At 41.7% G+C, this 23,231-nt stretch overlaps 1 protein-coding gene and 1 long non-coding RNA gene across 2 annotated transcripts in view; one reads left to right on the top strand and one right to left on the bottom strand.

The window, feature by feature from the left end:
* Positions 1-22,020, top strand: part of LOC117755309 (mitogen-activated protein kinase kinase kinase kinase 4-like) — an 88,563-nt gene extending 66,543 nt beyond the window's left edge. Inside the window, 16 exon segments of the mRNA XM_034574991.1 lie at positions 1,204-1,485; positions 3,073-3,173; positions 3,634-3,794; positions 3,961-4,058; positions 4,670-4,848; positions 5,330-5,447; positions 6,007-6,354; positions 7,385-7,499; positions 8,524-8,691; positions 10,246-10,389; positions 11,720-11,854; positions 14,719-14,819; positions 15,554-15,703; positions 15,868-16,027; positions 16,918-17,057; positions 18,807-22,020. Of these exon segments, the coding sequence (XP_034430882.1) occupies positions 1,204-1,485; positions 3,073-3,173; positions 3,634-3,794; positions 3,961-4,058; positions 4,670-4,848; positions 5,330-5,447; positions 6,007-6,354; positions 7,385-7,499; positions 8,524-8,691; positions 10,246-10,389; positions 11,720-11,854; positions 14,719-14,819; positions 15,554-15,703; positions 15,868-16,027; positions 16,918-17,057; positions 18,807-18,890 (2,484 nt within the window). The 3' untranslated portion in view covers positions 18,891-22,020.
* On the bottom strand, positions 1,481-22,772 carry LOC117755315. Its single transcript, XR_004612576.1, has 3 exons — positions 22,762-22,772; positions 10,119-10,121; positions 1,481-2,255 (listed from the first exon to the last, which is right to left on the bottom strand). It is a non-coding gene; the product is annotated as an uncharacterized LOC117755315 (long non-coding RNA).
* Positions 22,773-23,231: the final 459 nt, after the last annotated feature.

Below are 23,231 nucleotides of genomic sequence, written 5' to 3' on the forward strand. Positions count from 1 at the left end.
TTGCAATGGGGATGATGCATCATATCTCTGCCTTTTTAAATCAATTATTCTGAACATCCAATTAATTGGATAAAATAAAATATAACTGAACCAGTTAATTTCCCAAAGGAGCTAAAAAAATAACCATAACCAACAATAAGAGTCTAACGCATGTGACTTAGGATCTATAGCTTCACCTCCTAATTGACCTCATGTGCATTTTTGTTGTTCTTACTGTCTTTTGTTTTTTATGTAAACGTGTGAGTGATCGTTCCTTCTTCCCTCCTGTTGCACTCATAACAACCTGGGTTCTTCAGGGACTCTGCTAAGATTTGGAGCCATGTACCTTTTAACCACAGGAGCCAAAAGGCTGAGAAAGCTCTTACGTGAAGTAATAAGGCCAAATTTACTCAGTCCACCCTGTAAAATTCCCACACAAGAATACTGTCAGATAAGGTTAAAAAAATAAAGATATTAAATACATATATATATATATCATTAATGTCCAAAAACACTAAAGAACACTTACTACCTTAAGATGTTGTCTTGGATGTTATTAAAACTAATGCAGCCTTCTCAGCAGTCTAACTCCTCCATCTTATTCACGGGCAACCAAACATTGTGCAAGTTTTGTGGTTGTGATGTTCACTGGTTCCCACAGGTTGAGAGTTTACTTGTGGTGGTGGGTGGCGCACCATGTGACCAACGTGTACACAAGTTTCATAGAGCAGTTTACATGGGGAGAGTGTAACTCAGGTTATTTTCTGTAGCTACAATTTAGAGATCTGAAAGCCTCACCTACAGAATTGGATGCTACAATGTTCCCTAAACCCCCTCACATGTAGGCGATTGGTAGACGCTAGCTAGGTGTCTACACACATAGAATCCTGTAGTCCCCAAACAGTTGCACATGCATCAAGTGTGTGGCTAAAAGTTTGAACGTTTTAAAAATGTGAAATAAGTCAATCGTAAGATGCCTGCCTACCAACCTGGCTACCTGTGCATTCATATTACATGAAACCAGGAATGCTACATATTCCATGTCTAAAAAGTCTTAATTTAAATCTTCATAGGCTTTTATAGCGGTGTTCCACAAGGAACGGATTTAGGCTCCTGTATGGCTCCAATCGTACAAACTCCTAAAGATAACCTGAATTCCCAGAGTGCACTGCATGCAAACTGACCTGACCTGCCCCCCATTTGTTCTGTTTTGTTGTCTATAAGGTTCGCTCCCATGTGGCCGCTGTAAAGAGTAGCGGCAGCGTGGCGTCAAACTCCTGTGCCACTGCGCCGCCTGTGGTGTCGCAGTTGCACTCCTTCAGCGAGCCGCTCGCCCCTAGCTTTGAAAATCTTCACCTTCGCAACAACCAGGAACACCATCACCCTCCTCCATCTTCATCACCATCCTCAACATCATCAACGCCTGCACGCACTGACCCACAACCCCACCCCCAGCCTAGGCCCTCGCCCCATGAACCGGCCCCTCGAGAGGAGGTCCCGCCCAGGGTAAGGACGGGAAGAAAGACCCCCGGTGTAGTCTGGCAGGAATAGTTAGATACTTTTTTCTGTTGATCAAACGGGACGAGGTTTCTCAAGGGATCAAACTGCCATTATTCTATCAATAGCTTCCCACCCTCTGCCTGATTCTTTCTGGGATGAACAAATCATGTATATTGAATTTTCTTTTCATATGGTGCAGACAAAAACTTGTAGGGGAATTACAGACGATTTCATTAAATCAATGTAGCTTAAAACATACATTTTTGAAATTAGCAGATTGTTTGGCAGCTTCTAAATCACTTCTCTCCCCACAAACAAGACTTAGTGTCCAGTGAAATAGATATTGTTCTAAATGTATTCCCCAAATACACACAATATCACGAAATAGCAGAAGTTAACATCACTGTGTGATGTGAATCAGTGTCAAAACAAATAAAGGTAGTTTGTTGTTATTGGACAACTTTGTAAAGTCATAGTATCCTTTACAATCCTGCTGCAGATACTGAGACAATGTTGAACAGCAGGACACGTTGAGACAAATTGTCTCTGTCCTTCATCACCAGACCAATTTAGCTTTTTACTCTATTGAATTCACATAAAAATAACGACCGAGGCAGAAACCAAATAAGCAAATGGAGGCAAGAGTTCTGCACCAAGAGAACTGTTTTATTTCCGTCTGAATATATAGGGCGTTGGTAAGTATAGGAAAGACAGGAAACCTATCACTACCCATAAATGTGGGCAGTGAGAATTCAAAAAAATAAAAATCTAAATTTCTTCCTCAGAGCCAAAGTTATCTGTCTTACAGACTAGGAAACCCTCTGTTACAAAGCGCTGCCACGACGAACCACAATACTGTTTACTTCCAATGCATAAAATTACATAAACTTACATGAACATAAACAAACATAGCCGCCACAAAAGTCATTTCAGTCTTGAGGTCCAGGAGCAGCATGTTACTAAGGAAGGACTGACCTTTCATTAACATCAGTACATCTTTTCCATTTTTCCCGCCTAACCTGAATTTCCAAACAAAGCAAAACCATGTCTGTTCATGTTATTTTCCATGACGATGGCTTCACTGACTGAGCTGAACTGAGCTTTGGATGCTACCTAATTGTTTTGCATTGGCTTTACTGGAATTGATGAGCGACTCAGGGTGAAAGCTGCGTTTGTGTCCGAACCCTGACGACTGGAGTAATAGTTTTGTTTTACAGTGATGCTCTGGGTGTGACTGGAAGGTTGTCTAGAACATGAGTGGGGTTATGAAATCATGCATTTTAGACCATGGACCATATTCTCTTGGTGTTGTGTTATTTTGCACACATACACACACATGAATGCAGAGTATTGATAACCTTTACTGCTGCCCTGATGTAAAGAAAACTTACGATCATGCAGGCAACAAGTTAGAGCTACAGACAAGTATTATGGTTTGCTGTAGCAGTTTTAGAAGTTTTTTAGTGGACCAGCTTGGTGACGGCCAGGACTGTTGTGATGCTGCTGTTATAAAGGGGATTTTGTACAAGTACAATCTGAGTGTGTATCACGAAGTGTGAATGTGTGAGCCGGTCACTGTCTTTATCATGAAAGGTTCCCGTCAGGACTACATCAAGGTCACCTGTGTTGTCAAGGCGAGACTCGCCTCATCACCACGGCAACACCCCTCAGAGCAGCCATCGCAATGCTGCCAGGTAAAGAGACCTAACCCGCTGATTTCTATGATTTCTGTGTTTCCTTCTTTCTCTCTTTTGTTTTTACTATCTCAGTTTATCTCCTCAGACTTCAGGTCATTATTATTCCTGTTCTTTTTAATGTTCTGACTTTTCTTTTGTAATAATCAGACTTTTTTCTCGTAAAATAAGGACTCTATTCTCGTTAATTATCCTTTTTCCCCTCGTAATTTTCCAAATTTATTCTTGTTAAAATGCGACTTTGTTTTTTCGTAAAATTCGGACTCAATTCTTGTAATAGAAAATTGAAATTTCCTATATCTTCCCTATAAGTGGCTTAATACTCGTAGCATCTTGATTTAAAAATGATTTGTTTCTTAGTCAGAATAAAAGAAACGCAGTATCACATCTGCAACTCCTCCAGTTAAAAGTTGCTGTCTCTTCGATGGCTCCACCTCTGACTTGTCTGTTGGCTCCACAGTGCAGCGGAGCCTCGGCTGCTGTGGGAGCGGGTGGAGAAACTGGTTCCCAGAGCAGCCAGTAACAGCGGCAGCGGAGGCTCCAGTTCCTCCAGCAGCTCCAGTAACTCCAGCTCTCAGCCTGGCTCTCACTGTGGCTCTGGAGAGAGATTCAGGGCTCGCTGTGAGTGTGCACACACTGAAACAAATCAGCACTTACAAAACAAGCCAGCAGGCGACAATTGAACTGAAAACACCACCTGAAAAATATCTGTGCTGAAGAAAATACCACTTTTAACAACGTCACTTTTTTCTAAATAAACTGACCGTTTCACCTCCACCTCCTTTAGCCTCTTCCAAATCGGAGGGCTCACCCCTCCAACGGCCAGAGAATGCTGGGAAAAAACCAGAGGAAAAGAGGGACTTGGTCAGGCCTAGCAGACCAGCGGTGAGAGTCAAAGCTGAGTGGTCAGCACTGTAGCTCACTAGCTGGGATAGATCTAGAAATGTGTGTGTGTGTGTGTGTGTGTGTGTGTGTGTGAGAGGGATTGGATTGGATCCAGTGTGTCATGTGACCTGCTCACCATCCGATGCAGTGATGTGATGAGATGGTTGTTTTGTCTTCTGGCTGTGGTACTGCTCGCTTCTTCCTCCACTGGTCTCTCTTGCTCGGCAGCAGCCATTTCAACTCACACTCTCTCTAACCTCAATAAACATTTTCTTCTATCCCGTTAACAATTTTCATCTTTGCAGCTCTAATAACAATTGTCTCATTGTTGCATTAATCCACTAACCTTACCTGCAGTAGCTTGAAGAGCCTCGGCTGAGACCGTCACCTCCTCCCTCGCTCCATCTTTGGCTTTGCCGCTCTCACGTTGCCTTCACATTGGCTGGTGTTCCTCTGTAACCTCTCTTCCTCTCCCGCAGCTTTACTCTGTCCTGCTTAAAGATTAGATGAAAATCTAATGTGACGTCTGAAACTCAACAGACGGAGAAAAATCTGTGAGATAAAAACGACCTTTGACTCAGGTTTTTACCCTTTCACCTCCTGACCTTTAGGACCTTACGGCTCTGGCCAAGGAGCTGCGTGCAGTGGATGACGTTCGCCCCCCGAATAAGGTGACGGATTATTCATCTTCCAGTGAAGACTCGGACACCACCGATGAAGATGATGATGAAGAGGTGGACCAAGAGGCAGGTGAAGAGTCGACCTCCGGCCCGGAGGACTCCAGAGCTGTGTAAGATAAACTACTGATCTCTTACTCGCATCAGTACATCTGCCAAGGAGGTTATTTTTTTGTCCATCTTTGTTTCTTAGTATGCAGCATCGCACAGAAACTACACAACCCACTTCTGTGAACTTTTGTGGAGGGGCTGGACATGACTCGGGGAATAACCCATTCAATTTTGGGGTTGATTCAAATATTGGGACAACATTTTCATTTATTTCTCTGAATTATTCATGCATATAAAAACAGGCGTGTTTAGGGGACTGACTGTGTAATTTGGTGCGGATTGAAATAAAAATCCAGATCTAGTGAATTTAATTGTGGTTTCATAAGTGGACTGTTGGGCCTTTGCAGAGGTATGAATGCCCTTCTAGTATTGATAATGTAACACAGCGCACAAGGGTCATGGATAAGGATAAGGAGAACCTCATGTTGTTTTACCTGAAACCTTGTGTTTGTGTTGAAAAGCTGCTCCTCCTCTGTCCTGCAGTTCTTCCAGGCTGAGCAACGGAGAAACGGAATCGGTGAAAACCATGATCGTCCATGATGAAGGCGAGAGCGACGCGGGGTCGACGCCCTGCAAAGACAGCACTCTGATCGTCAGACAGGTACAGGCTGACATGTACAAGTCAGACAGACACAGCAGGAATGTACCACATGCTTTGAGTCGTTCTGTTTTTGTGTATTTTGTTTATTCATACCCAAATTGTTTTTCCATTTTGTTTCATGTGTTGAGCATGTTTCTGTTCTTTCCCCCCCGATGGCGAGTAGCTCCAGTGTGTAGAGGCTTAGTGAAGGTTGAGTACTAAACCTCACAGATTTTAATTAAACTCTCATAAAGACCTGTAGCTAATTTCATAATAAGACATATCACATCATCAAACATTTATTCAGGTTTGTTATATTTTCATGTAGGACTTACTGAGTTACTGAGACATGAAGTCAGAAGCAGTACACAATAAAAGGTCATTTTTCTACTACCAACAAACAGCACAACAATAACTTGCCATATAATCGAACCACGTAATTGACTACTAATGAGAATTTTCTTCCTGCCTGTAGAATAGCCACTGTAGCGTGCCCTTTGCTCTAGCTAACACCTTCCTTTCCCCTGAACTCATCAGGAACGCATCTAGACCCAAAGTCTACCCCTCTTTCTACTTCCAGAGTGCAGGTGATAACAGAAAGCGTCAGGGCCCTGGCCCGGGCCAAGCACAGACCGCTGGCCTGCTTGCAGGCTTTGCCCCAAGCCCTGGCCCAGGGTCAGGCCCGGGTCTTGGCCACCACACACCCAGTCCCCACCATCATCACCACCACCACCACCATCACCCCACACAGCACGCGGACAGGAACGGCTTTGCCGGCCGCATCCACCACCTCCCAGACTTGATCCAGCAGAGCCACCATTCCACCCCCTCCTCCTCTGCATCAAACTCCCCTTCCTCCTCCAGCCTCGCCAGCCCCTCCTCCATGTCCCCCCAGAGTCCCCTGGAGAAGCTCGGCATCCTCACAGAGGTATGTCGTCCCCCCCCCCCCCCCCCCAGCCAAAACACGGAGGCGCGCTTAGTGGTGCACAAAGAGGTCAAAATCCTCACTAGCTGTTATAAGTGGGAGCAAAGCAGAGTAGAAATCACTTCACTTTGTTCATTATTTATCTAATATTGTTACATAACGTCTGGGCATATAAAGATTAACAGTTTTTAATGTGGTAAATAAAGTCAAAAGCATTGAAAAACAACCAAAATGACCCAGTAAGGGTTAAAAACAAGTGAGATTCTGCTGATTCTTCTCATTAGGTTTTCCTCTGGATTTTATGTGCTGAGTCTTGAAGGGATGGCGCCCTCTGCTGTCTGTAGCTCCACACTCTGACACAGAGATGATGGAGGGCTGTATTTCTAGCAAAACAACAGGAAGACTAAAGAGGTTTTACTTTTTACCGTGCGAACATCCTGTTGATTTAATTGTACAAAGGATTAGGTACTTTGGTTTAAAATGGAAATAAATCTTACATTTCATTCCTTATGGTCTTAAAAAGTCTTAAATCTAACTTGTTGGAACCCTGACAGCTGCAGTCCTGCCACTCCTCGGGGGTTTTCTGAGATCACAACAGGAATGTTAGCTTTCCCCCCCAAACACTGAAATCTCATTTTTTGACTTGATGTCGCCTATTTTCAACGAATACATCATATTCTCACATTTTCCAGATAACAGATTAGCGAACAGGGCAGTTAAGAGGCGTAACGGCAAGTATATTTCCCATGAAATTATTTAAGTTATGATTCCCATTTTGTTCTCTACATGGTTTTACCCTCCATCATTGTTTTTGCCTTTTTCCCTCCGTATTTTTGATTTTACTTTCTGACTGAATGCCCATTGTATTTGCATGTACCACGAGATACCTCAGTTTGCTGACTTGTTTGACCACATTGTGTCCTTTACATTTGTCCGTCTTCTGATGCTATAAATATATTGTTGATCTTTCAAGTTGACATTCAGAGCTGTGATGTTCTGTGACCACTGAATCATGTTGTCTCTCTCTCTGTAGAGCCAGTCGAGTAACAACATGCAGAAACACAAATCTTCCTCCTCCTTCACTCCGTTTATCGACCCACGCCTCCTCCAAGTCTCTCCATCCACTGGCAGTGCCCTCAACAATGTCGGTATGTCCCTTCCATTGACTGTAGATAAAAATGGACATGGACTCTGGGCCTGGTAGCTGAATCCAATGAAGTGGTGTCTGAAACCTCTATTATCTCGAAAGGACCAGCAGAGGGCGAGAGGGTTTCTATAGAAGTCTGAGAAAATTACTCCACTTCTCACTTGTTTTATAACATCTGTAAATATGTTACTGAAAGTTAAGGTCTCAATCTCTACTTTCAAGTCTTTCATTTTGTAAATTATGGTCCATTTAGAGTCAAGTAGACATTAAAGCAGTGTACGCATTGGGGCATGGATACCATGTGATTGACAGCTAGTGCCTTCCAATGGGTGCAGTTTCCAAGAAATTCCTGGATCTGCCTTCTGATCCGGATTCGCACCAAAATTTACCCCTCCACAGAATTACATGGAAATAGGTTGAGTAGTTCTTGCGTAATGCTGCTAACTAAAGGTAACGAAAATACAACCTCCTTGGCTGAGGTAAAAAGGTTCCTCTGGAGGAAACGGCTGTAAAGATCCTGTGTGTGTAAAACAGCAGCGATTAGCACAGACTCACTGAGCTGCACAGTTTACAAACCAGGCGTTCTCATGACGGCTCTCCTCCTGTTCCCATCAAGCCTCAGAGGATTGTCCAGCCATATGCCGAGTCATCACAGCACCTAGTGCAGCTGGTGACCCGCCACTGGGTCAGTGCAGTGCAGCTTGTTTTAAGTCCCACTTTACATATAACAAAGTTTCATCTCAGTCGCTGTGTTGCCCTGAGCTACGTGATCGACAACCACCACTGAACAACATTTTGTCTTGTTTCGGGGATATTGGAGTAGTTGCTGATATCATGCTCTTTCCCTGACGAATTTTAAAACTATATTATGAAAACCAGTCCTGTTCTCATGATTAACAAATCAAAATGAAGGTGCTCCACCAATCTTTCTAATGCTGGACCATTTGGCTGACCCCCCCCCACCCTGCCTGGTAAACTCTACATCCTACACCGTCCTACCTAAGCCCTTCCCCTTGACCTTCTAGGTTACGCTAATGACGCCCGGCTGGCAGAGGCACTGCGTGCTGACCCATCACGGAAGGGATCCGTGGTCAACGTGAACCCGGTCAACACTCGGCCTCAGAGCGACACGCCAGAGATCCGCAAATACAAGAAGAGGTTCAACTCCGAGATCCTGTGTGCTGCGCTCTGGGGTAAGAACAGAGAGACACATTCACTTTGGCAGATTCACGGTATATTAGCGATATGACCATCATCACATGATAAAACATCTCAACATGATTCTTTTTAGTCTGTGCATAGCTTAACATGGGACTGAGTCAGAGCTGTGGCAGGATGCAAGCAATGTCCAAAAACTTCTTACATAATTCCTCCAGCCTTGCATAACGCTAGCAGTTTTGGTCACATTTGAACTAAGATTCAGTGAGATAATGATATTATGCATATTTGCATGTTTTGAAAATGTAGTGATGGACTTCTGATCGACCAAAAGTAGGGCTGGGGCAATACGTCAACATAATCAACGTCAACGATTACGTAAATACCTCGACTCGCGTAACGTGCATCGACGCGTCTTGTGGAAAGGTGGCTGCAAACAGTCAAGGCGTGCAGCCACCTGAAGAGCAAGCTGAAGCGAAAAAAATCACCCATGATCCTCTAGCATAGGTTCCCAATAGTTGGACCGCGGTCCGGACCGGACCCAGACGACACTATATACGGACCCAGATGCTGTTATTAGATTGTGACGGAGTGATTCTATTTTAGAAAATTATTCTCACACTTACGGTAGTCTTATTTTAACCTGAACAGCTTTTTCCGTCTTTACGGTAGTAAATCCTGACAGCGCTCGGTAGAGTTCACTTCTCTCACTGAACCATAGACTGTATATAAAATAACTGAACAAGAGACAGTGGGAACAAAGAGGAAAGTTAAAGCTGTTTAGTTGTAATTGTTTATTGAGATTGTTTATATGTGAAATGTAGTTATATACGAAGAAAAATAAGAAATGGGGAAACTCAAACTGCATCTTTTTATTTATTTTTTCTAAAATTAAGCACTGTATTTTAAGATGGCTTTTTCAAAAGCCCTTTATTTATTTTTTAAAAGCAAACCTTATTTTACTTGAGATGAGAAAAGACTATTTCTTTTATTATTAGAGTACACTTCAGTTCAGTGTGAAAATTTATAATAAACATTTTGGAAATACTATTGAATTGACTGTATAAGGCTGATTAGCAGTTCAGACTAGGCGATTTTTTGTTGTCGAAAAATGCCTTACAGTGCATACTTTGTTTTTGTCAGATTTGTTTGTATTTAAGAGATGATTATTAAATAAATATAAATGACAAGTTTTTTTAATTTTATTTTATAAAAAATAATCGTTAGATTAATCGATATAAAATAATCGATAGGTGCAGCCCTAACTAAAAGTCATACTACTACACTGACTGTTAGGCCAATTGTCACGATTCTAATGATATTGGTTTACAACTTTAAATGTTTTTTTTTTTTTAGATTTGAATGTTGAATGTATCATTCAAGTTTAATCTTTGCACATCTGCATTTCCATATATCACCATTCAAGTGGTTTAAGAATTTTAAAATACTATATGACTGTTACAGTCTTCACCACCTGGTGGCAGCAAGACACTAATGAATCTGTACTGTGATGACGACTACACTGCACAGTGTGTTTCCAGCTTTGGTCTGTTTTGTTGGTGTTTTCTTAAATGTGTGTGTGTTTGTAGGAGTGAACCTATTGGTCGGAACAGAGAGCGGTCTGATGCTGTTGGATCGAAGCGGTCAGGGGAAAGTTTACCCTCTTATCAACCGACGGCGCTTCCAGCAGATGGACGTCCTGGAGGGACTCAACGTTCTGGTCACTATATCAGGTATGCCCCCCCCCCCCCCCCCCCCCCACACACACACACACACACATACACACACATACACACACACACACACACACACACACACACACACACACACACACACACACACATTTTAAAGAAGGTTTTGATTGCACTTAATTACACTGTAGGATTTATCAAGGAGACACAATAAAACATGCAACCACATACAAGTTGTAACCATACAGAACACAATAATGATGCAAATACAACAACACATTTGGCATACACAAGTAGGTGTGTTGAGAGCTTGCTATGTCTGGCTTGTTGCACATGTGCACACACACATACATATATTGAATGAAAACCCGCCAAACCCTACTCATTCTGATCGAACTTGTGCATCTATATTGCTTGAATATTTTCATCCCCACACACAGCTCTGAGTCCCACGACTTCTCAGATTGAAAGCACATCCTCCCTCTTACTTCTCCTCTTTCTCAATTTCACACGGACGCAGCGCAGTCAGAAGTGTCACAACAGATATTTTCAGGCCAAACGGATGTTGCGTAAACCTCTGGCCTGCGGACGAGCGCGTTCATGTGTGTGTACAATATGTAGCGCTGACACGCACTCAAGCTTTTTTTCACGATGGAAGGAAATACCACAGGGAAACATGCGTCCATTTGTTTTCGTTAACAACTTACAAAATATGCGTCATCGGAAAAAGTTGTATCAAGAATTCCCACGAAAAAAATCTTAAAAAGCAGAAATGATTGGCAATGTGGCAGATGCACAAAATACCAGCCTATGGATGGAGGTGCTCTTTTTATCATTCTGTCATGATGACTATTGCAGCAATTGTAAAAGTCGTTGACGGGAAGAAGGTAAACAACAAGATTCATAGTTAACTAGAATGTTCCTCAGTAGAGCGGATACTCCTCCGAAACCCAAAAGTCGTCTTCAATTCAATCAAGCTCAACCAAATTTCACACACTCATAGATATCCATCCTCTGAATACACCTTGATTTTGTCGTCAAGATCCATGAATTATTCCCCAATGTTTAAGAAAGTAAGGAAACAATTCCTGTATCCACCCTCTGCCCCTAATCAGCACCAAACATGTTATGGGTTCTTCCTTGGCCCATTCTGCATTTCATGGAAATATGTTTTTTTTTTGTGTAATCTGTGATGACAAGCAAACCAACCAACAGACAGGGGTTGAAAACATAACCTCCTTTGCAGAGGTAACAAACAGCAGATTCCTCAGTATTTATTGGTTTTTATTATTTTGACTCTTCACTGACAGTTAAGAAAACTTGTCGATGAAAATTTGTTAGTCCCGATTTGACCTTTCTCGATCGATTGCAGGTAAGAAGAACAAGCTCCGTGTCTACTACCTGTCCTGGCTGAGGAACAAGATCCTGCACAACGACCCCGAGGTGGAGAAGAAACAGGGTTGGACCACTGTCGGAGACCTGGAGGGCTGCGTCCACTACAACGTCGGTAGGTCACGTTGACACGGTGAAATGGTAACGTAGACGAATAGTTGCGATGACTGTTAGTAAATCATAATATGGCTTCCCTGTCACCTCAGGGTCTAAGGTCCCTGGTTCAGACCTGGTAACAATCGTCTTGAGCGATCTGATCACATGTGTTCAACGTTAAGTTCGACTCTTCATACCTGGAATTCAAATACATCCTAAATGTGGCTCCTGTGATACCTTGTGATCAGATTTGACTTCCCAGCACATTCATCATTTGTGGTCACGAAGAGCAAATGCTGTCACTCTGCTATGAATGATTTTACCAATTTAAGAAGAAGTATATTATTGTCTATATTATGGCAGCTGCCACAACCAAATTAACGTACGGACATTTAGAAGTGTTAAAGGGGACATAGCATGCCCATTTTACCACAAGTTGATATGGTTCCTTGGGGTCTTAATGAAATGTCTGTAACATACTTTGGTCAAAATACCACAAGGATCATTTAAAACAGCACCCTTTTTACCCTGTCTAAAACAGCCCTCCACAGAGTGACCTGTTTTGAGTGCCTGTTCCTTTAAATGCTAATGAGCCAGCTCCCCCCTCCCCCTCTCCCCCCATGATTTTAAACGATATAAATTACATATTTTATATGATATAAATTATCAAATATGCATCCCATACTTTGTATTCCCCTTCTGTTGTCCTGGAGTTTAATTTTCCCAATCACATAATTAAATGTCCCCCTCTGCCCATCCACTACAAGCACACAAGCAGACAGACAGGGAGAGAAAGAGAGGGGTGGGGGGGGCTATGAAGACCATCATTTACCCCCGAACCCCCGACATTCAACGGGTACAACAACAAGCGGAGAAAGCAGAATCGCGGGCTGACCAGCGCGGAGAAATGCTCGTCCCGTGTGAACAGCCAGGCGGCTGCGCGCTTGAGAACGGCGCTGCGCTGCCTCACAGCCCTCGCTGCGTCTGGTGTAAACCCGGCGTAACGAGTGGGGGGGCTCCGTGTGTTTTGTGACAGTGGTACAGTAGTGCTGAACACTGCGGAAGTCTTCCACACTGCTGGCTGTGTGGCGTTGACACAAATTCCAGCTCAGGCATGGGAGAGCGAGCGGTCGCGCCCGAGCAACTGCTGCAGCCTCCCAGTCCCAACGATCCAGACAAATGCCACATGTGAGTGAACCGCGGGCTGACCAGCGCGGAGAAATGCTCGTCCCGTGTGAACAGCCAGGCGGCTGCGTGCTTGGGAACGGCGCTGCGCTGCCTCGCAGCCTCGCTGCCTCGCAGCCTCGCCTGCGTCCGTGTAAACCCGGCGTAACGAGTATGGGGGGGCGGGGGGGATGAGGTGGGGGGTGGGCCAAGGCCATGTAGGGAGACTTCCAGTGTATTGTTACGACACAATACACAGGAAGCTCAATCGAGTCACTCAAGCATGACGTTTCTGACTTAGAGGAACCATAACAAAACGCGCAAGTGGTTTTTTTCCAGAGTTTTTGGGTTGGTAGACATGCCAGATACCCACATTAACCTGTAGAAGCACTAACAAAGTGGAATTTGCATGCTATGTCCCCTTTAAAATACATTTGATTCATTGTCAATCTATCCTGGTTGAATTCTGTCTGGGAAGTTTTATCGGCTCTCATCCCTCCTTTTTTCTGTCTTTCTGTTGCTACCTGTTAAGTAAAGGTACAAAAAGTCACAAAAAAGAAAGTGTTGACGTTAAACTACTTGAGACAGTTAAGTTCATTGTGTAAAAGTGTTGTGTTTGGGTTATGATTGGTAAGGATCTGTGTGGTTACGATTAACCGATTAGCATCTTTACCATTTCATAACGAATCGCTCTAATTTATTATGTGTTTAGTAAATATAAGCTTTTACGTTTCACAATCAATGTTATCTATTCAACAACCAACCCTGCTTTGTCCTCGTTTCCCATTAATAACACCCAGCCACATCTGGACTCAAACACTAGAGTTAATATTTACAAACTTCACAAACTCACTTTGAGTGTATTTGTACACGAGCACATCGCTGATAAAAGCTGGAAGGAAAGCCCGTAGTTAAGTAACACTGCAGCAGGGAAATCCAAGTGGACATGTCCTGTCTAAAACTCAGAATGTTCTCGGTGATGGTAGTACCCCTGAGCCGAGATGGACACTTCCTGTTGGAAACCCCTCTACACTGATCACAGCTGTCAGTCATCACATCCATTTCCTGCCTAGGAATTTTACACACGTGTCTGAATTGGCGAGAATCCAAGTTTCACCCGATGATTCAAGTTCTCTTGTGCAGATGTTTGTTTGAGGAAGTGTAATGTAGAGACGTTTTCAAAACTAAGATACATTAATAGAATTTTAAATCTTTTAATTGAACCCCTTTTTAAATGTTTCAGTCCTAATTAAATTATTTCATACCGTAGAAGAAAATATTGCCATGCACAAGAAAGTTAAGATCAGATCATATCACATGGGAGTTACGGCTATTTACTCAAATTTAAGTGTGACTGGCAATTTTTAAAATTTTCCATAAACTGAATTCGGCGGCACAAAAAAAAACGAATCCTACTTGAGGTCGTTGAATCCAAATAAACATGAGTTTACAATAATTGTACTGCTTTTAAAGGGAAAGTCAAATCAAGTCAAAAGAGAAGCCTGATTGGTGCTTTGTCCGACCAAGAAATCTATTGTCAAACAGCAGCAGTGTTTCTAACATCATCTGAAGATGTGACACGAAGGACGACAGGAGACGTTTAAAGTGATAGTGGATAAATGATCAAAGTTTTATTCTGCAGGTGATGCTGGTTTCTCCTCCTGATGCTGATAATTTGCGATCATGTCCTCATGTTTTATTTTTGTTTTTGTTCTCCAGTGAAATATGAGCGGATCAAGTTCTTGGTTCTGGCTCTGAAGAACTCAGTGGAGGTCTACGCCTGGGCACCTAAACCCTACCACAAGTTCATGGCCTTCAAGGTGAGGGCCTGTAAAGCGATTAGCTTAGCTGGATAGCATCTGTTCATTTAACAATTGTGTTTATAAGAATCAAAATACATATTTGTTCCAAGCTGATTCTATAATTTCGATCTTTCTTGTATATTCTTACACTTGATTTTATGTAGAGCACGACAATCCCGCTCGATTGGCTGACAGGAGCCTCTCATACACATATATCTGTGTTTACGTTTGCCAATATGCTTCAATGTGAAAACTTTTCACAGAATAAACAATGTAGAAAATATGTGCAGAAAGATTTATTTCCTTCATTCAAGTTCTATATATATAGTTGCACTTGTATTTTCTTTTTAGCTATTTAGAATAAAGTTTATGGTTGCACTGTAAAATATGAAACATCAGTTACATTTCTTTGTCAGTGTTTGATTAATGTCACCAGTCATAAATGTGTCAGCATCGTCCCCCAGAAATCCAAATCTGTCGGGCTCTAATTTTATGCCTTCCTATATTTTTATGGCTGTATTCTTACCCATAATGCACGCTGATGCCAAGGTTTAAATTAAATCAAAGGACAAACCTTCTAGAGTTTGTGTTGTTTTAACTACAAATTCATTGAAAACTGTTTGTTCTGCTCTCTGTTAATATTGATCACCTCTACCCTGGTAAATACTGATGTCATGCTCACGCTGCTGCTGAATGACTGAACAACGCAGAGAAATATAACCCAACTTGTTTTTCTGACCTTTGTCCTTCAGTCCTTTGGAGACTTGGTGCACAAACCTCTGCTGGTTGATCTGACCGTGGAGGAGGGTCAGAGGCTAAAGGTCATTTACGGTTCCGCTTCTGGATTCCACGCTGTGGATGTGGACTCTGGAGCTGTCTATGACATCTACCTACCCACACACGTAAGAACATACAAAAATAATATCTCACTTAAATGTTTGCTAAAGCGTTAAAGGATATATATCTGGGTTGTTGACTAAAAATGTAGCTATCTAACTATTCTATGATTGACTGTTCTCTTGTTCCTTACAATTCAACACTGTGTTGGTTTTGTGTTTCCATGCAGATCCAAACCCATATCCAGTCTCACGCCATCATCATCCTGCCCAACACCGACGGCATCGAGCTGCTGGTGTGCTACGAGGACGAGGGCGTTTACGTGAACACCTACGGGCGCATCACCAAGGACGTGGTGCTGCAGTGGGGGGAGATGCCCACCTCAGTGGGTGAGTCACAGTGGGAAAAGTCACACAAACGCACATATTGGAAGTTTTTCTTTGTACATTTCTGTTGATCGGTGTCTTCCTACCTTTTTACTGAACCACCTGCTAAAATCAAATGTCTATTTTTTCAGGTCTTTAATACGTAAATTTGTCTATAATTTTAGAAGAAAATGTAATGTTAACAAAAAGGATTTGAAAGATAATATTTCAATTTGTGTAGGATTTCTTTCTGAACTGCATGATCAATCGAAATTACCTCAAAATTACCTCTTGGCTCTGTCCAGACCTCGAGGTTTGGAAACACAAACATTTAAAAAAGTGTTGTTTCTCTCTCATTCAAATATTACATTCACTCAGTATTTAAGATTTTCATAATGTGTGTTGTCTTCCCAAAAATGTTACACAATAGCTTTGCACATTTATTGTTGTCTGTGAATCAAGTGGATCAAACATGGTTGCATACAAAGAAATAAAATTGAGGCTTGATATTTTACAGTTCAACCATAAACTTTATTTAAAATCACTATAAATGAAAATGAAAAACAAATACAACCAATAGAACCTGAATTAAGAAAATAAACCTTTTTTACATAAAATAAGTTTTCTGTGCCACAGATATTTATATAGCTTCATATCGTCCCATATGAATGGCCAACTGATAAATTCTGTTTTTGTTCCCTATGTTATTTTGTCAACGCAACAATTCTTAACTTTTTTGAAAAATAAGTGGTACCGCCTCCTCCACACTCCAACTTTACCAAAAACCTACCAAATCGAATATAGTGATATGAGCCGGACCGTTCTACAGCTGTCTGCATTCATGCATTTATAAAAATGCCTCTCAGATTTTTTGAAATACCAGTACATTTATTAATGTAAATGTCTCTCTGCAGCATACATCCGTTCCAACCAGATCATGGGTTGGGGGGAGAAGGCCATAGAGATCCGCTCGGTGGAGACTGGCCACCTGGATGGTGTCTTCATGCACAAGAGAGCCCAGAGACTCAAGTTCCTCTGTGAAAGAAATGACAAGGTGAGACAACATGTACACATCCATCTATACTGCTCCTTGTCACAGAGAGGCTGGAGCTTATCTCTGTGGAGACTTTATAATCTGATCTGTGAGCTGGAATGAGTTTCAGAATCAATAACATTATCTGAGATGATGAGTCTCCTTCCAGTACAGCAGAGTATTGGGGCCACTTAAAGGGAAAAATGTCCTAATATTACTAGAATAAAGAAAGGAAAACTTTTTTAGGAAAAAGGCAGCAATGAGAACTCAATGGAATTTCACCCCTGTGGATCCAAAATCTGGAACCTATCTGATTGTTTCTGGAGGAACTACAAAACGTCTTTGAATATCACAGAGTATAACCAGCAATAACCTCCCAGTCGACCAATACCAAAAATGTACTCCTTAACAAGAAGCTATTTCCTCTGTCTTCAGAATAGAGTTAAAGTCTACTAACGATAATAACTATGTTTTCATTCTCTTTGGTTTACAACTTTTGTCTCGTACTATTACATATTCTTGATTCTTGAAATCTTCTTTAACAAACATTTTAAACCACAATACATTGTGTGTAAGGTTTAAACAGAGATTTTTTTTTGTTGGTCTTTGATGCTTGACTCCAACCATCGCTGCAGGGCATTTGTGAGCATACCGAGGAGCCTGTTCTCTTCTCCCTCTGCAATTCAAAGTGAATTAGGTTATAGATTTGAAGCTAATGCCACAGTTTGCTGCCCCGAGGTTTCTCTATAGTCACTTTCTGTTTGCTCAGCTGTCTTGGCTGCGGAAGTAACTTCACTTGTCTCTAGTTCCTCTTCTCATCTAAAGTTTGTCTGTCCTTTTTTGGCCGAAGTGAAGTAAAGATTTAAATTTCTTCTCCTCTCACTGTGGTTCCTCAGCAGTGCTTTTTTGAGTTTTCTCTCCAAAGTCGTTTTTAATGCTTTGCCAAATAGTCCACTAATCATATCAACATCCATGTTTGTCATTTTCACTCAATATAAAAATAAATCTCGTAAAAATGGTCCCTTTGCATGAACGGTGGAGAAATAATCAGGCTTTTAATACAAATTATATTTACTCATCAATTAGTTGAAGAAAACCCACACAAACAACCAACACATTTCGGTGCCTAGGTCGGAGGCATTATGTATTCGGGTTGTCCGCCTTTCTATCCAATGATTGTGAACACGTTATCTCAAGAACGTCACGGTGGAATTTCTTAAAATTCTGTGCAAACCTTCAGCTGGACTTAAAGATGAAGTGTTAAGAATTAGAAGTCTCTCTATTCCCCCTTTCACAGCCTACTCTGTCCTATCCATTAAAGGCGATAAAAAGCCACGAAAATATAACAAACAAAAAGAATTAGAAGGTCAAGGTTACTGTGCCCTCACGAACCTATATTTACCCTTTGAACATGATATGTCAAGCACACCTCCAGGGAATCCTTTCAATTTTGGCATAAATGATCACATAGATTCACAGATTAATTGATTAGTTTTGGTCAAAGATCAAGTTCATGGTGGCCTCACAAAACATGTTTTTCACCTCTTAAATATGATTGAAATATGAAGTCTGCCTTTAGAGAATTTCTTAGAATTTTACAAACTGCACTGGTTGTCAGAGGCAAACAACCACAGGGCTGTATTTCTAGTTATATCAGTAGTTATAAAAAAAACTATTTATATTTCCTTGTGTTGAAATTCAAAATGCGCCTGAAAACAAGTGAATGGAGCTTGTGATCATATCCAGTGATTAAACATCTGTCTCCTTCAGGTGTTCTTCGCCTCCGTTCGGTCTGGAGGCTCCAGCCAGGTCTACTTCATGACTCTGGGCCGAAGCAACCTGCTCAGCTGGTAGAGGTCCACACCTGCCCTCCTCCTCCTTCTCCTCATCTTCCTCGATGTCCTCCACCCTCGCTAACACTGGATCTCAGAACCCAACGTCGATGTCTCGTCAGCCCTCAGACAACCAAAAGAGAACAACAATCAACCTTTGTTGGATTGGTCAACTGCGACCGCTCCACCTTCTCTCTGGAGTCCAGTCTCCGGGGGCGACCTGCCACACAGTGACAGCCGGTCCCACCTTCATCATGCCCGGAAATTAACTGAAGTGACGGCTTGTGTATAAGATTAAAATCAGTGACTAATTAATACATGAAAGGAAGTAGAAATAACTTAAATGTGAATTCAAGACGAGTGGGCAATCGCAAATGGGATAGATTTTGTACGTCTGCATCGTTTCCTGTGTTCCTCGGCTCAGTAAGCTTGAGGTCTTCTACTACTACTAGTACTGCTACCACTATTATTACTACTACTGCTTCTTCCGTCTGCAGGTCTGCCTCTTGTAAGGGAGTCACCCCTCTGCCCCCTGTTTTTGCCCTCCGCCTTTTCTCGTGAGCATTTCATGGGGCTGGCGGGGTCAGAGTCTGTTGTATTAATGCTACAGTGGTGTGTGTAAATGTACTTCTGTTTGGTCCAATTACTGCTGACGTGCTGGTTAGAGGTCCAGACCGTCAGCCAGGGGCGGAAACTGTAAGACGCTGGAGCTGGTGGGACATCACGGTGAGATGGCAGGAGCCTGATATCCAAGGTTTTACCGTAAGTCGGGGTTCAGTCGGAGGGGTTGTGTGTGTGTGTGTGTGTCATTGAAGTGTTGTGTTGATCGGACAGGTGCTTTAAAGACAAAATAGAGGGGCGGTGATGAGAGAAAGAAAGAGATGTTGAAGCAGATGGATTTCAGAATAGTATTTTTTGAATTGTAACTATTATTATTCCTTGAAGATTAGTGTAACTATGTGGAGTTAAACATGTCTTTTACCTTGTTTTTTTAAGATTCACACACATCCACCCATAGTCCACACGGTTAGGTTGCTTTTACTCCGAACCCACAGGAGTGCGAGGTGCGTTTGACTAGGAAGAAAGTCATGTGGGTGTGGTCCAAAAAAAGGTTAAATAAAATAAAAAGGTGTCTATGTACAAAAGTTAATTTAATCTTCCAGATAGAGTCAGTGGTCATGTTTTTCTCACCAGTCGAACATGGCCACCAAAACTCAACGCGGGTAGGGCGGTCACCTGTAGTCTCTCAGCTTGAGAAACTTGAACTGCTGTGAATATAGTTGAATATAAAATGGAGGGGGGAAAAAAGATAATGGAGTGATAAAGTAGAAGCGAAGGTTCAGTGTGTGTGTGTGTGAGTGCGGTTGGAGAGTTCGGTGTCATCGGCGTATTGGTTTATCTTGGCAGAGAGGTGAACGTGTGGTCATGCAGCAGCAGAGTTTTTTCTCTGGGAGGTGGTTCTTCCATTTCTTTTTCCAAATCATTTTTCATTTGTATCATTTTGTGTGAATGCAATGCACTAAGTGTCAAGAATGTAGAAAGACATATTACTGTGTGGTGGTCCAAGGCATGAGATGATGTAATTTTTTTTGCTTTGTATCTTGTCACAAGTGATCGATCCTAGATGTTGAACTTTGAGTTAAGATGACAGGAAGCTGCGGCAGCCGAGCCTCTACGTCAGGTGTAGATATTAACCCGGGGGGGTAGGGGTGGAGTGGGGTCGGGGCGATTCTGTATTTGTTTTGCGACCTTTCCCACAGCTGTTAGAATGCGAGCGTGAGCCTTGAGCTGAGGAGGGTTCTCTGCGAGTCCACTCTTTGCCATCAAGTGAGGACATAAACCCTTCCCATGCAACATGGAGCAGAACCTTTTCATCACTCAGCTGTTTTGGAAGAAAATCAAGACGGAATCCAACTTTCCTTTTCCTCGGGAAGGAGACGTTTTCACGATTTTAGTGCTCCCCCCACTTCCTGCTCCAGCTGTTATATCGGGTCGTCTGTATATGTGAAAGACTGAGCAGCAAACTGCAGCATCGATCTCCTCCTCCAGGCTGGGCTGGAGTTTCCTCTGTTTCCATGATACTCCGAAAGATTGCAGATCATTCACTGAGAAAAAAAAACAGGGGCAAGGGAGAGTTGAATTTGTGCTCTGACCTCATGTCAAACACATCAGGTCACAAACAAGTTTACCTTGGGTGTGTTTTTCCCCTGACGACAACAATTAACACATGACGCTCCCTCCCCTTGTACAGAGAAGCTGTGTGGACCCCAGTGCTGTGTCGTCTGAGGTCTGTGTGTGCAGTAGTACCTGTGTCTCTTATTGCATCAAGGCCTTGATGAGTGGCTCTAGTGACTTCATGAAATAAAAAAAATGTGGTTATTATTATATTCTTAATGGGCTCAATTTTTAGGTCTACATCTGATGAGAAAAAGCAATCGATCGCCAAATTTCATTGGAAAAAGTGCCAAGAGGGCAGCACTTCAAAACATGTAAACATATTATTCTAAAAACCACTACTTGGAAATGTTTGTTTTTTTCTAAACAAAAAAAAAAATCACTTGAAGCATTGTGAATTTTTAAGTTTTAGAGCTAGTGGAGAGGCTTAACTATAGTTTCTGTTGTTTCTGTAAGTCTACGTACGCGTAAATATGCGACTGCGGTGGTTTAATATTATTCCGCTCACCTTAGGTGGAGAATATGTTTACAGGGGCAATGTTTTGTTACACTAATGTGCATCACAGTATTTATGTTTAACGCATATGCGTCTTGGTTCTTCTTTGTTTTTGAGCCCTTTTTTTTGGGGATAATTCTTTTTATTTTGTCATGTTCCCCACCCCACTGAATCACCTACATACAAAACAATAAAGAACACACGTGTTGTTCATTTCAGGTATTCACATAGCGCTGCTTCGACGTGGAACCATTGCAGTAATGTTCCCTGCTGGCTTGGACGTGAGGCGACATATTTTTTCCTCTGCTGTTTCTGCCATGCTACTCTAACTTATGTCCTCTGTGTGTATGACAGGAAGTCATGTATTTTCCTGAAGGCTTTTTTTCTTTGAATAAACTTTAAAAGTAATTTTAAAAGAAAAGTTTGTCTTTTGTCTGTGGCGAGCCTCTGCTGCCTTTTGATCCACAAACACTAACACACACACACACACACACACACACACGCATAAAAAACTAACACGTTGGATCTATTTCAACATATTTCTTTGCAGATTGCAACTTTCATATTTCCAAGAAAAGGCCATTTTATAGTTTATTTTCACATAAGCCTTCATCAGGGTTCATCAGAGTTAAATAAAACTGAAATGATTCAAGATGTGAACCGTTAATTTTTTCACAATGCAGTTGTGTTGTATAATCCATTCACACGAAGAGCTGCTCCAAAGGAAACCGTATGTGTGCTGTAATCTTTGACTTCCTGTTTGTACTGTATGTCTGATTTCAGGATGTGTTTGTCTGAACTCTCCTGAAAAGGGAAGTAACGACAGATGTAATTTTCTGTTTTTTTTTCAAAGTTAAATATCAATTGACACTGAGACATTGAGAAACAATTCTCCTTCATTCAGTTTGGTGGAAACAATACTTTCATCACTTCTGCATGAAAAGCTCTCAACAAAGGGACTTTTCACAACTTTACATTTACAGAAGTTTATCACTAAAATGAAATGTTTAGACATATATTTATAATTCATAATATGTATAGAAGGGGTTTTATGTCATAAGTTTTGACTTAGGTGCCAGAAAAGACACATATTTTAAATTTGTTTAGTTTGACCTTTAGACAAATGAAATATAAGATATTAAGCCTCAATAATTGTTGATGCTTTATTGTAAGTGGGAGTTTTCCATGGGTGAATTTTACAAAATGTAATTCCAACTAAAACTTTGTCTTCTATGAAGTAAAAGATATGAATGAAAAGCTATTATTGCAACCATTGTCTCAAATCTGCAACTTTTGACTCATGTCATACTGAAAAAGTTTATATCGTTCTGAATTGTTTTTGTCCCATTTTTATTTGGTCAAGGTGTAACTACGATAATTAAATCATTATTTTGCGTTTCCATCTGTTTTTCACTCACTTTAATGTTAAAATAACTCAAATGAGTTGACGCATCATCTTTGTCATACTTCAATCCTTCTGCATCTCATTGTGAAATGTTCAAAGATTCAAGATGCTAACACAACTTAATCAGAATATTTAGAAAAATCACGTTTTGGTTTAATTCTTGCTGCTGCAGTATGATCGTGCCGAGTGACTGGAAGGTAAATTCCTCAGCTCCAGGGCGTTTCTAAGAGCATGAGGCGATTTGGAGAATTCCCAAGACATGCAACACGTCCTTCTTTCTCAACGGT

Source organism: Hippoglossus hippoglossus, chromosome 21, assembly GCF_009819705.1.
Source record: "Hippoglossus hippoglossus isolate fHipHip1 chromosome 21, fHipHip1.pri, whole genome shotgun sequence".
NCBI classification, from domain to species: domain Eukaryota; kingdom Metazoa; phylum Chordata; class Actinopteri; order Pleuronectiformes; family Pleuronectidae; genus Hippoglossus; species Hippoglossus hippoglossus.